This window comes from Protopterus annectens, chromosome 7.part0 (genome assembly GCF_019279795.1).
Source record: "Protopterus annectens isolate FY-2018-M chromosome 7.part0, PAN1.0, whole genome shotgun sequence".
Lineage (NCBI taxonomy): Eukaryota > Metazoa > Chordata > Ceratodontiformes > Protopteridae > Protopterus > Protopterus annectens.
Genome location: NC_056739.1, coordinates 27,962,995 through 27,977,994, shown reverse-complemented (window position 1 = coordinate 27,977,994; position 15,000 = coordinate 27,962,995). Strand labels below are relative to the sequence as shown.

Below are 15,000 nucleotides of genomic sequence, written 5' to 3'. Positions count from 1 at the left end.
CATCTGAGGTATATAGTCACAATCATACAAATATCTATAATTAAGAATAAAGCAAAATTTGGAAGCCTCACCATAGGTAACTGCCCACGGTAAAACACAAGTCCATAGAAAAAAGCAGTTGCCACCAAATGGATTGAGATATTTATAGAACTAACAGCACATAGGTTTCCTGGCCTCAATAAGGTTATTCCAATAAATCCCGCCCTAAAGAAAAGGCGGGTACAGTACTGATTAACGATTGGTTGAAAGGTGATTTAAATATAATTTTATGTTGGTGAAGAAATGTCGGAAGAAGGGCAACAACCCGAAAGCACTTACTGTTGGATTTTATTTTACTGTTGGACTTTATCTGTTTATCTGTATTTTTAAAATTTATGGATCATTCTGGTGCTGAATAAATATCTCAATCCATTTGGTGGCAACTGCTTTTTTCTATGGAAATATCTATAATTGATAGTCACATCTGTTTTTGTGTATGTTTGTTAAACTACTGTGGGCAATATATGTTTTTATTTTACTGCAGTCTGATATCTGAAGTGTAGACTGCCAACACATGCATCTTTAATTGTTGGGCATGTGGGATGTCGGTTGTGCTGTGGCAATCTGGGCAGGATGCATTTGGTAGCAGATGATCATTGGTACAGTGGTGCAGTGAGTGGCATTACCATTTCACAGCACTTTGTTTGCTGGTTAAGTTTTTGGCTGAGATTCCTTGTGTGTGGAGGCTTTACTCCCTGTCTGTGTGTAGGTTTTTTCCAGGTGCTCTGGTTTCCTCCCCAAGACCCTCATCTGTATGCTGTATGCCTGTGGCCATTTGTGATTTTACGTTTGTCTCAGTCTAATTCTGGAGGAGTACGCTGAAGGTAACCATCATTTTTTTGGATGGGTGTGGAAGCAGGCACTATTCCCAGATAGGATTTATAGAACCTTGCAAGCATTTGTCATTGCATTGCATTGGAATTACTATGTTGTTAGCTTTGAACATTACATTTTACACAACTTGTTTTTCCTTGAAAGGAAAAAAAATGAGACTATTTTTTCTGGGCATCAGTGCATGAAAAGGTCATAGAAAAAGCTTCTTAGATGCACCTTAGAGTCTCAAGAGCCCAGTGATTTGTCCCTCATCTTAATTCAGTTATTTCACCCATACCTGTTCAAGTGGAGTCTTGGTCTGTTCATAGGTTGGTACTAGGCTATCAGCCCTAGGGCCTATACAAGCCTAGCCATAACAATTCCCAGCTTGTTTATACCCACAATGTTTTCTTCTCTGAACCCCTGTCTAGCAGGGTGACTGATCTGATATCCGGGGTGAATTTCCTATCTCCCATCCAGTTGTCAAGGTTACTTTTGAAGACGGCCAAAGAGGCACTCTGTTTGACATGTATGGGCAGTCTATTCCAGAGTATGGGGAGTCTCTGGGTTAGAAACCTATCCCTCCAGCATGTCTTGTTGATTGTGATGACAAGGTTTAGATCCCTGGAGCGTGTGCCTCTGAAGGACTGGGATTTCTTTAGGTGGACCATGTCCAACAGCTCAGGGTTAGATATGGCCTTGTAAGTTAAGCAGAGATCACCTCTGAGTAGACGACATGCGACAGAGTATAGCTGGAGTTTTTTAGACAGTCGGCATAGGGCATCTGCTTTAGGCCTGTAATTCTTTTGGTGAGATATTTCTGTGGCCTTTCCAACTGTTGCAGATGCCTTGTGAGGTACATACCAAAGGGGGCGTTATACTCTATAATGGGTCTGATGAGGCATGAGTATAGTGGGACAATGACCTTCTTTTTTCTGGATGAAAAGCCCTTTTTGATGAGGTGTGCCACATAGAAGGATTTCCTCACTGTTGTGGCAATGTGGTTATCGAAGGTGAGACCACTGTCCACCTGTGTTCCTAAGTCTCTTATCACACTTTCAGTGTTTAGTGTGTTGTCACCTATATGGTAGTTCATGGGTATGTCTTTTTTCCCAAAGGGGATAACTGTACATTTCTTTGCATTGAGTTTGAGTCCATGACTCTGGCACCAAGCATCTGCTTCTGTAAGGCCCTTTTGTAGGATATTTACATTATTTGGGGACTTGATAATGGCTCCCAGTTTTCAGTCATCTGCGAACTTTGATAGCCAGAGTCCCTTGGTGTTGGCCTGTACTTCAGAGAAGTAGATGCCAAACAAGAGCGGTCTCAGGACTGAACCCTGAGGTATCCACTTGTCACTTGTCTTGAGCTGGATTTGGAATTGGATATTTTTACAGTGTGAGTTCTGTCAGTAAGCCAGTTGGCAACCCACCGAGTGATGTAGGGATTTATACCCAGCTTGGTAAGTTTATCTATGATTCCAGAGTGAGAGATAGTGGTGAAGGCTTTGGCAAGGTCTAGATAGGCTGTGTGGACTGCCTTACCCTTGTCCATTGCTCTAGAGACTGATTTGAAGAAGTCAATCAGGGTGAGGAGACAAGATTGGCATTTCACGAACCCAAACTGGGTAGGCTCCATCGTTTGATGGTTGCCAATGTCCTTGTTTATAAGTTTCATGATAATGCATTCCATGGCCATGCAGACCAGGCTCGTCAAGTTGATGGGGTGGTAGTTCCCAGGATCCAAGGTGGATCCCCACTTGTGGCGTGGGATGACTGTAGCTGTGCACCATTCAGTGGGCATGAAGCCTGAGGTGAGGCTATGGTTGAACATGACTCTTAGGTGAGATGTCATTTCATTTTGTAGTTCATGTAGTACACAGCCCTTGTTATCATCTGGTCCCAAGGATGCTGTGTTTTTAGCTTTGGAGAGTGCAGTTTTTACCTGTGTATCTGTGATTACCGGAATTTGGCAATCCTCCAATATTGGGATGGGCCCTTTAGGGGGTAAGGGGGGTGAAGTTGGCAATGAATCGATCTGCCAGGATATTGGTGATATCACTGGGATCAGTATATTTAATGCCATTCTGTTGTAGCTCAGAGCAGATCTGAGCATTGCCACTTACATTTTTGACATATGTATTAAATGCTTTTTGGTTGTCTTTGGAATCTTTGGCAATTTTATTTTTGTAACTAGCTTTGGAGGCTTTTATGAGGGATATCAGCTTTTTGCTATGGCTGATAATGGTATTTTTTACATCCTGGGATTTTCCTCTTTTCTGTAACAGTTTCTTCCTTCTGTTGCATATTTTGCTTATGGCTGGGAACCACCCGATTGGCTTCCTATTTTTGGAGGAGAGCGTCTTGGTTCTGTTTGGGATGGCACGACTCATGCATGCGTGTATGTGCTCGTATAGTGCCTTATTGTAGGATTCAGCCGAACATTCAGTTGCCTTCTGCATGGATGTCATGAAGTTTGTCACTTCTGACTTGAGTAGCATGAAGTTGGCTTTGGCAAAGTTATTTACGGTGGTTTGCTTACTGGGGGGTGGGGGTGGGATTCGGATGTCAAGGGTGATTAGTTTATAGTCTGATCTGACCAATGAGGGGATAACCACTGGTGTGGAGCATCGATTTCCCATGTTAGTAATGACTAAGTCTAGGAAATTTGAGCCCCTGGTAAGACTATGAATTAGTTGGTCCAGAGCATTGGAATTAATAAATTCCAAGAATCATTTGCCGAAGGTTTTGGTACCAGAGTAGTTTTCCCAATTAATTGCAGGGTAGTTGAAATCACCCAGTATTGGGGTGTTTGGTTGTATCTTAATATTTTCCAATATGTTTAGGAAGGTGTGGTGAGACTCTTGAGATATGGTGGGGGATCTGTAGCAAGCTACAGTTTGGATTGCTACCTTACCTAGTGTCAGTTGCACCTGGAGAATTTCAGATGCATTATGTTGGGCAACTAGCCTGGAGGTGTGACTCCTCCGCTTTTTTTTCGGTCCTGGTTTGGTGACTGAAAAGTGTGCTAAGAGTTGTAGCCTAGTATTGCCGGGGTGCTCTCTGGAGCCTTGAACCAGATCTCAGTTACTGCACTGATATCTATGTTCTCCATTTTTGGGAGTGCCTCGAGGGATTGCATTTTGAGGTTTAGACTTCTAGCATTGAGTAGCATTACCCTCAGGTTTTGCTTATTTGTATCTGTCATGTTGGTGGTTTTGTCATTTGAACCTTGCCTAAAAAAGGCACTATAAGGATGGCAAGAGCCTTAGCCAGTAATCTGAATCCCAGGCATGACAGGTGCAGACCATCTCTGGCAAAGCATTGTGGTTTGTCGATCATGTCATCCCAGGCAGACAGATACTGGATCCCCTTCGAATGACCCCAGAAGCTTAGTCAGATGTTGAAGTCAATCATTTTGCCCTTGTACTGTGGTATAATTCTGGACGAAGGCAGGATGCTACTCAGGGCTAGGGTCATACCTGCCTGGGCCACATGGTCCGAGAGCTCTTCCACGTCTCTTTTCATGGAGTCCAGGGAAGTACAAGTCATTCACTCCAACATGTACAATGATAGAGTCGTATTTGTACTTGTTGTGGAGTGACTTGAGTTATGCGGCAGATCCTAGCACCCAACAGACAGCTGACTGTAATTTTCTCCTTGTTCAGCCTGGTAAGTAGGACATCGGTGTGCCTGACTATAGAGTCACCTATGAATAAAGTGTTTGGTATGTTGTCTTGCCTTAGAGGCTGTTTTTGGATGGCACACTGGTGTTGTGAGCTATGTGTTGCTTTGGTTGTGATTGGTGTTTGTTTGTATTTCAGCTTCGGAGGTCCTCATTGTTTGGGTAGGTTAATGTTAAGGGCCTCTGCATATGTGGGTTTTGTGTTATTATGTGTGGGTGTTGATGGTGTGGGTTTTGTAGGGCTATGTGTTGCTTGAGGTGTAGTGCAGATGTTTACCTTCTCCTCCTGACTGTTTAGCACAGTCTTGGCTGGAGAGAGGTTTGATTCCAGTTTGGCTATGTAACTGCAGAGGGTTGTCTGTGTACATGAGGCAATTGCTACATTGCCCCAGTATATTGAGATTCACAAGGTGGACAGGAGAAATCACCAGAAGCTGACCCTTGGACATGCCTGGTTAGGTGCTTTTCAGCAAAGTACCAGGCTGTTTTTCCTTACCTTGGCAATGTACTTGCAACTTTAGGTTGTTTAGTGTTTATGATTGAATTTTAGTGCTTGTATTAGTTTATGGCTTCTTTAGTGCTTTCTAGCATTTCTAGAACAAGTGCTAGTCGCAGGGCTTCAGATTTTAGTGCTACTATTGAAAAACCAGTAGGTTCTCAGGGAAAATTTGAAGAGCAGACTTTCTGGCACCAAGAATAGTTAACCTTAGCTAAGTAACGTTGCGCAGTGCTCAAACACGGGTTTTAAAGCAGGAAGTTGAAAGGGATAGAAGCAGCCCAAAACGGCCAATAGTACAACAACCTAGAGCTGGAAACCACTCTCCTAGCAATAGATAGACTGTTCAGAGCTTGTCACTGATAGGCTGCAAGACTTCCTTCTATCTCTGGAAGGCCTGGTCCACTCACAACACAGTATACAGTCCTGAAATCAGCAAATCTGAGACCTGGACTATACTGGTTTAAAGAAAGGCTGGAACCGAGGATGCAGATAGGATTTTTGTGGTAGTTTTTTTTTTTTTTTTTTCCCCAGAATTAGGGAGACAGCAAATGCAGGATTAAAACACACTTATAAAACACTAAACGGCTAGCGCACTTGAGTGTTTAGCCTGTAATAGTAAAATACAATTGAAAACAGACAATCTGGTAAAGTGCAATGCAAAGCCCATCAGAAATGAAGTTACTGTGTTTAAAAGAGTGAAAGTAAAACCTTAAAAGGAGAGTGCCTGTGATGAAAGCAAGAAAGAGGTAGTGAATCGGGATGACATGAGGCCAGGATAGGGAGGACAGAGATGGGATCAGGGAAGGTACAAGGAGGACTGGTTTACAACATGGGGTCTATGTAATCCTTTGCCCAGGGGCCTCAATTTCACTTAAAGCTGGCCTTGTTGATTGCAGTTATTTGAGGTGTAGCTAGTCTAAGAAGTGACTGTAATGAGTAGTTAAGTGAGGCAGTCTGAATGAAAGTTGTTTGGTCACAGGTAATGATCACTGACCTCTTGTAATAGAGTCTCTTCCCATTCTAATTCGCCACACACACACAGCTTCTGCCTGCCGCCGCTTTGCTTTGAAGTTACAGACACCATTGAATAATGCAGCAAATCAGAAAAGATAGAAGCAGAAAAAAAGTGGCCGACCAACACATTTGAGCATAAAATAGATTACAATCCAAGCCTGAATAAACACTTCAGAATGGAAGCTTTTCACTTATTTTGTTTGATTTTATAAAGTAAGTTTGGCCACACAACACCACTGGTAGTCCATTATGTCCCCATAACAACAAATGTGCCAGGCATTATTTGCTTGTTTATTTTCTATAATTTATCTTTAATCCTTCCCCATGTACAGACAGCCTGAAATTGCCTCATTTGTTCTGAGAAAGTGTCTTGTCTTCTTTCCACAGCCTTTACTTTCAAAATATTTTACCAGTTCTGGATACATATTTCATAATGAATATTAATTTTTTGAAGTAACTCCTACCAAATAAATGGCACCCTTTCCTACCTGGGATAGGGTGGGATGGAGACAAATTAGCATTGTGCCCCAATGAAACGCCCTTGATATTAAAGGATATTATAGAATGCATGACAGCGGAGTTCTGTCGCACACTGCAGCTACCTAATTTATAGCATGAACAGGAAAATGTTATCATTTAATGTATTACAGACCCTTTCAATGTGAAACTATGAGGAATATCATAAACAATTTGACACACTGTTTAATCAATATATGTAATTATTAAGTAAACACAAAACCATAGCTCTCAGCCTTCTGTCTCCAAAATGTGAAACACTCTCCCCCCATAATGTGGAACAAACAGGTAAAACGTGGAATATGTACCAACAGCTTACTAACAACTTCCACTGGTAACCTAAAAGAATGGTTAAATGTGTTATTTCATAATATATAAAGTTATTTTGATGGATATATTCTTATCATTTAAAGTATTACAGACCCTTTCAATGTGAAACTATGAGGAATATTAACATTTTAAGACTTAAGATGAGAAGTTTTCCCTCATAATGAAGTACACTTGAGAAACAAGTACAGAACTATAGTGCCAGCCTGAAAAAAATCATTTAACTACAACTTAAGGTGAGTCTCTCAAATTTAAATAAAGCAGAATTAGTCTTCACATTAGGTAAGACTTTCATCAGATCCTTCCCTTATACATGAGATTTTACAAGGGAACAAATCTTTGCAGTTGTTTAATCACAACTCACATCTCCCTAGCACTATACCTTGTTTACAAATGGTGGTATTTTGGTACAAGGTCAGTCTTCTCAAATCCTGTAACAACAACAAATCCTCTTTTAACCTAATTGAGACCAATCAAGGACCACTCAACTCCTTTGACTTTATCGGAGAATTTAGACACCCTCCCCAAACTATCAACAGTATCTCTACTCCTCTCTCCTAGCGCTCCCTTCCTTCATTCCCTCTTCTACTTAAAAAAAAAAAAAAAAATCACAGTAATCTGCCTGAAACAAACTTGCCCCTACCTCCAGGCTCAGACCACAGTTTTATCTACCACTGCAAGGTATTTCTAACCCAGCCTCTTTTTGAACCTTTGCCTGACAAAAAATATGATAACAAATATCTAAAATGCAGCTCTCTCTACCCCTTTCCCAAACAATCTAAACCTTAAAACATTTCACACTTTCATCCTATTTCCATCCTACCCACTCTTTGCAAGGTGCTAGCAAAAATCATTTATATCCAACTATCATGCTGAATTCAGCAATATAATCTCCTTATACTAATCTATCCCTCATTTGCATGGTGTAAGCCTGTGGCCATTTGTCATTCTGGAAAGGTCATAGTATAATGACCGCATTTTGGTGTTTAACTAAAGACATTATTATCAATATGGACAAAGTTAACATGACAGTCGCAATCTTCATTGGCCTTACAAAAATCTTTGACATAATCTACCACAACCTCATCCTTTTTTTCTTCAGAACACTAATATCAGTAGCATATCCATCACATGGTTCCAAGACTTCATATCAAACAGATTTTTTCAAAGTGCAGTTAGGCTTCGCCTTCCCTATGACCACACCTGTTTCAGTGGGAGTACCCCATGACCACACCTGTTTCAGTGGGAGTAACCCATGACCACACCTCTTTCTGTGTGAGTACCCCATGGTTCATAGATTCATAGGTAGGTACTAGGCTATTGGCCCTGGGGCCTATATAAGTAAGCCTAGCCAAAAAGGTTCACTGGCTTTCACCACCCAAAAAATTATTTTCCTGTGTCCCTGTCAAGCAGTGCCACAGAAGTGATCCACAGGGTGAATTTTCTATTTCCCATCCAGTTGTAAAGATTTTTCTTAAAGAGGGCCAATGAGGAGCTTTGCTTGACATGAATGGGTAGTTTATTTCAGAGTTTGGGAAGTCTCTAGGACAGGAATCTATCCCTCTAGCATGTTATGTTTATTGTGGTGACAAGGTTTAGGTCCCTAGAGCGTGTAGCTCGGAGGGATTGGGATTTCTTTAAGTGTAGCATGTCCAACAACTCTGGGTTTGACATAGCTTTGTATGTTAGGCAGAGATCGCCTCTGAGTAGGTGATATGCGACGGAGTAGAGCTGGAGTATTTTGAGATGATCTGTGTATGGCATCTGTTTGAGTCTGGTAATCCTCTTAGTGAGGTATTTCTGTGGCCTTTCCAATTATTGTAGGTGTCTTGTGAGATACATGCCAAACAGGGCATTGTACTCTATAATGGGTCTGATGAGGGATGAGTATGGAGGAACAATGACCTCCTTTTTTTCTAGACGAGAACCCTTTTGTGACTAGGTGTGCCATGTAGAAGGATTTCCTGACTACTGTGGTGATGTGGTTATCAAAGGAGAGACTACTGCCCACCTATTCCCGAGGTCTCTTAGCAACCTATCCTTGCCCCTCCTCTCTTCTCTGTTTTCATTAATAAGTTACCTCATGACCTTCCTACTCTGCAATTCATTCACTGTACTAATGACATGGTACTTTTTAGGTCCAGCCACAAATGAAACAACTACAGAAAAGACCTTAACTCCCCCAATTCCTGGCTCATTAACCTTAAACTAATACTTAGTACCACAAAAAAGGCATACTATTTGGCACCACCCAAAAACTTAAATCACCAAACTCACTCTGATAGTTGGTGCAGAGGGTTAGTCTGGCAGATTGTGCAGAGGGTAAAGGTTGGGAGCTGTAATTTCCATGGTATAGAGTTTTATTCCCTCGGCCCTCATTTGCCTTCTTTGTTACCTTGGGCAAGTCACTTAACCAGACAGTGCTTGGAGGCAGGTGGTAATGCGAGCTTGGCTCACTGATGGTCCCTGGACTACACGGCTAGTAATTACTTTTGAAACTATGAATATCACTACCTTTTGTGGCACACTAATATAAACCACCACCTCGTACAAATACATCAATTTGTGGTAGTTACTAGCATTACCCACCCATACTGAAAAACCACAGGCAAAAGTTAACTCACATTTTTTCTGTGATAGGAAAATATCAACCTACCTACCAAACCCAGCCATGGCATTTGTAGGCAAGATTCTCTTTCTGGTCGAGTATGAATATGGCCTAGCCATAATAGCCCCAGCCTCTTAAGAAAAACTCCTCCACACTGCAGATTATCAAACAAAATCTGATGCTTCATCACTAACTCATTCTCTCTTGAGTATTACTACCTCACCTGGTACTAGGGTCTTCAAATTTCTCCATCCTAACTCATTCCCAGTAGTAGCTGCTAAATTTTATTGCAAACAGACACACACACTTAAATTAATGATTTACAGAAACCATTCTTTCTGGACTGTAGTCTTACACACACACACACACACACACACACACACACACTACAGCCCAGGTGCCTCTCCCAAACAACTCCTAACAAACCAGGCTACACTGTGCCTACTCCTCCATCTACATCCTTACTTAAACTATGAGACTCTCCACCCAGCTAAAGGACCTACAGTCCTCCTTCCCTACCCACGGAGCTGAACTTAAAAAATTCTTCCAAATCAAACTACACTTGCCACATAGCAGGCCACATCATGTAAGTGCCTCTCAACCAATAGCCTTACCATCTCTCAACTATTAACACCTCTTATGTTCACCTCCTCTGCCATCCCCTGCCCTGACTCTCATTACCCATGTAAAACATACATTTCTCTCTTGGTTACTGCTACAAACATCTATTAATTGCTGCTGCTGTGCAGTTTTTTCATAGGTTCATAAGTAGGTATTAGGCTATCGGCCCTAGGGCCTATACAAGCCCAGCCAAAAAGGTACCCTGACTTTTCTTGTACATAGTCACTTTTCTATTTTTGTTCTGTTTTTAATTGTACAGCTTACTGCCTTCTTTGTCTTTGTGAATTATTTTACAGGGGCAGTACCTGCAAATCATTAGTTGTATTCAGTGTGCTATCGAGGGAAGCAAATATAAAATAAAATAATATGTGCATTGCCCTGTTGTTTTCTGCTTCACTTCTTGTGACAGCCCTCCCATGAAGGCAGTCATTTCTGAGATAAACAAACTTATTTTATTTGCTCATTATTTGAGAGGTCAGACTGTACAACAGGTCGCAATACCTTAAATAGCACACAGAAAATTATTTTCTTTTCAATACTAACAACCTTACAGATTTTTAAAACTGCTGCCCAAATGCCTTCACTAAATGTTCAGCCGTCAGAAGGAAAATACTAAGCTGAGGGGTAGAAACAGAAAAGCCACTTCTTATTTTGCCCATTACTGACTTTTATGTAGAAACATATTTCATTTAGATTGGTATTAATTTATTATTAATGTTTTCTTTTTGGTATGGTTGGCCTACTGAAGTATTGCACATCTGTTCTCATCAGGAAGAGCTGGGCTATATTTTCTCACTTTCTGCTACAAAGGCTTCTGATTATAATGCTAACAGTAATGTTATGACTGCATTGTGCTGCAGCCATTTTAGTTTGTACAGTATATCTGAAATGTATCAAAAGTAAGTAAACAGTGACATGATGTTATATAAGCCATAGTCTAGGTTCTCATAGAGAAGACTTATTTTGCCTTTAAAGAAGAAATAGTAAAATTCCATTCAACGCCATCAGTCCTTTTTTATTCATGATAATATTCTCTGAACTAATTCCACAAGCCTGTCTTCATCTGTTAAGCAGCAATGAAAGCAGAATTCTCATTGTATATGGTCTTACTGATCAGAATGTTTTAATAGGAAAGCATTGGTTTTACAAAGAGTGGTCTGAGAGCTGTTCCTGCATTAACTTCTCTTCTTTGTAATCCTCCCAATGTCATCTTCTATAGCAAGTCCAATCATTTTCAACAATTCTATCAGATTTGCATTCACTTCTTTCAACCATTTTCCTCAGAAATAATCTTCTGACAGCAGTGACTCTGATTTAGGCTTTTTGTTTTTTTTTGAAGTGGTCACAAAATACCAGCCTCTGCTAGAGGTGTTGATTACCTCTGCTACCTTTCCTACAAGACTGTCTCCAAGCCTGGCCACATGTAACCATACATACACAAATACTTTCTTATCAAAGTCATTACATAATAGAACACCTGTTGGGATATCATCAAACACTGCCACCTGCTTGTCTCCATGCCTCCTTCCCAGTACAAATGAACAATGACATATGGAAAGATATCCCTCCTTTGTCCCTAGTCAGATTGGAGTACCTAGGCAGGTAATGTTTCTCTCTCTAACATCTCAGTGCTGACAATAATTATAGTTATTTCAGAAGCCATCTTAGCAATGCTATTTTTCTGCTTTACTAGGATAGGATACAGGCCCCTGTGACAATCCGGATTCTCTACAATTTTGAAGACAGACATCTTTTACTGTGTTACTACTTTTATTAGCTCACTTACATGGCTTTTGTTCTGTAACCTGTTACCTTGGACATTTGTTTACTTGTATTTACTGAAACACTTTACTACAAGACCTGTAGTACACATGAGCCAATATTCACTTTTGTCTTGGACTCCCCTATACCCATATGTGGTGCACATACCCGCCCATGGAGTTATGCATTTTTAATTGGATACAAGAAGAAAAATTAGGAGCATTATGTAAAGTCAGAGACAGATGAGAGAGCTGGGGTGTGTCTGTGTGAAAGAGCTGATGTACCTCTTAATGGCCATGCTGAAGGCTGATGGGCATGGAGGGAGGGTCACTAGATGACACCAAGGAAAAATCTGGAAGACTACAATGATAATACAGCTACAGGTCTAGCAACCCTGTGCATTTTCTGAACTCTATGAAGACTAAAACTCTAATGTCTGGCATCACTGACTGTCTGTAATCGTCCAAGACGTATGAGGGACAGGGAAATAGGACACTACAGTAGTAACTTTCTGTAAACTAAGGGACAAGTAAGAGGTATTTGGATTTGTGTGCATGAGACTGAGTGAAGGGGGTGTCTGTGCCAATGTGAAGAATGGGCTGCCAGGGGCAGTTATCACAGGAAGTGCCACTGAGCACTATAGGGAACACCCTGTAATTTGGAAGTATGCAAATGAAGTGATATTGAAATCTTTCTTATTGAGGCTGACCATGATCATGGAAACAACCCCCTTTGGCCGCAACTCTTAGTGCCCATGGTGGGATTCTTTATGAATCATTTGGCCACAGCTCTTAGTGCCCATGGTGGGATTCTTTACGAATCCCTGGGATCATTTGACCACAGCTCTTAGTGCCCATGGTGAGATTCTTTACGAATCCCAGGGATCATGTCCAAAGCAAATATTTATTTTATGCAAAGCTTAATTCTGTAAAAAGTTAACAATTCTGTGCTATAAATAAAGACAGAATGCAAACCTGTGAATTTGGAAGCAGACATCAAGAGAAGTGTAACTCTGATAACTGAATGTAATTGTTTGAGACATGACAATTCTGTAGCCTAATGATCTTATTGGGAACACTTATAGAGTACGACATAAAACCATGGGAGTTACTGACAAGAAACCTACTTATACGCAATAAAAGGAAACATTACTGTGATAACAGTAAAATGTACTGTTCCAGCTTGTTTAGGATAAATGGGGTACATAAAATTTATTTAGAGTGGAAATGATGTAGTACATAAACTCTGAAAATGAAGTTCAAGAGAAGATGCTCAGGAAACATGAAACTGTATTTATAGAAGAAATGGGTACATGGATATTTCTGGTTAAATATTGGTCCCGGATGTTACACAAGGATCACTGCTTTATAAACAGCAAATTAACCACTGGACTACCAGTTTGCTGACTTCTTCACAAGGGAAAACATGCCCAAAGAGGATTTTCTAGCATGTAATACCATTCCAGAAAACTATCATTAATTGCCAGATAGGGTTATGTATTATCATGGTCTAGAGTCATGACAGTCTAGAAGGTCTGTAATACTGAAATATTACTTTAAATGGATCCTATAACGAAAGTTTTAGCTAGGCTACATGAATAGTGGTCTAGCATGGATCAAAGTGTGGAAAATTAAGTAAAGATATCTGCTGAATGAGAAGCAAGTAGTAAAGTACAAATAAATTTGCATTTACACCCATGGAAAAGGCATGGAAAACCATTGTCTATACTACACGAGGACTATGTTGGGCAGCACCGTGGTACAGCAGTTAATATTGTCGCGTCACAGCAAGAGGTTCTCCTATTCAATTCTCAGCTTGGGTGCCTTCTGTGCGGAGTTTGCATGCCCTCCCCGTGTTCCCGTGGATTTCATCCTAGTACTTCTGTTTCTTCACACATTCCAAAGACATGCATCTGGAGCATTTCTCCCCGGGCCTCCACTGAAAATATGCTCTGTCCTAGTTGAACTTTCCAGCTCAACAAATGTTAAATAAATAAATAAAAAAGCTGTGGAAAACTGCTCATTCCAATGGGATGGATATGCATATCATGAGCTCTCTTACTCTGTCTTTATCCTTTGAAAAGCAAAGGATCAATCTCACTATTGCCACTTCCCCTTTGGATACTCTACTAGTGACATGCATTCTAAAGGTCTGTGTTAGGCAGTTAAGAAATTCATTTCTATCCAACTGGAAATGTGCATAAATGTGGTCTGTGGTTTAAATTTGCTTAAGTTACTTGGGTAACAAAGCTTGAGATATTTAGAAAGAGTTACACTTACGAGAACAATGTACATTCAGGGAATTTGCAATTGATTGAAGTCTTGCAGAATGACATATTGGCGTAACTGGAGGATTTGAGAGGTAAACATGTACATGTCACATATCATGTAAGACGCGAGCAATGAACTGAGGTGTATGTGTTACAAGTCATGAGTGATGGGGAGGTGAGCACAGGTGTATATGTTACATGTCATGTAGGATGCAAGAGGAACACAGGTGTGTATGGGTGCATCCCAAGCAGGATGTGGGAGGTGAACGCAGATGTGTCATCTAGGTTGCAGGAGGTAAACTAAGGTCTGTATTTTGTACCCCATGTAGGATGCTGGAGTTAAACATGGGCCTACTTGATGCAACTTATTTGCAGTTTCGTGCATTTAACTGTGTATTGTTACTCACAGGTACCTTGCAAACTTCAAATATCTATTCTTTCTTTGTGCAACAGAATGGTTTCTTCTAACAATTTTATGTTTACCAATGTTGTTGTGCTATATAACTGCCAATCCCAGTGCTGTACTTGCAAAAAGAATTTTATACAAATATTTTGGCATAAATTGCATCAGAGTTTGGTAAAAATATGACATACATTTCTCTGTTTAACTCTGTTTTTCTGTTTTCTACTGCAGATGGTAAACCAGAAACTTTTATACGTGGTCCCTCAGTTCGTGACAGAGAGAGATCAACAGTGTTGCTGCCATGTTACTTCACGATCGAATCTGGCACAATGGATTTCAGTCATCTTGTGGTAGAATGGGAATTCCAGGGATATCATGTGGCCAGATTTGAGAACAAAATTATGTACAAAAGCATCGCAGCAAGTCTTTCAGAGGATGAGCTGAGG

The 15,000-nt window shown here is 40.6% G+C and overlaps 1 protein-coding gene across 1 annotated transcript in view; it reads left to right on the top strand.

Annotated features, from left to right (window-relative positions):
* Positions 1–15,000, top strand: part of LOC122805775 — an 889,800-nt gene that overhangs the window by 345,349 nt on the left and 529,451 nt on the right. The window contains exon 9 of the mRNA XM_044076042.1: positions 14,786–15,000. This exon is cut by the window's right edge and continues 121 nt beyond it. Coding sequence (XP_043931977.1) covers positions 14,786–15,000 — 215 coding nt within the window. The remainder of the gene's footprint in view (positions 1–14,785) is intronic.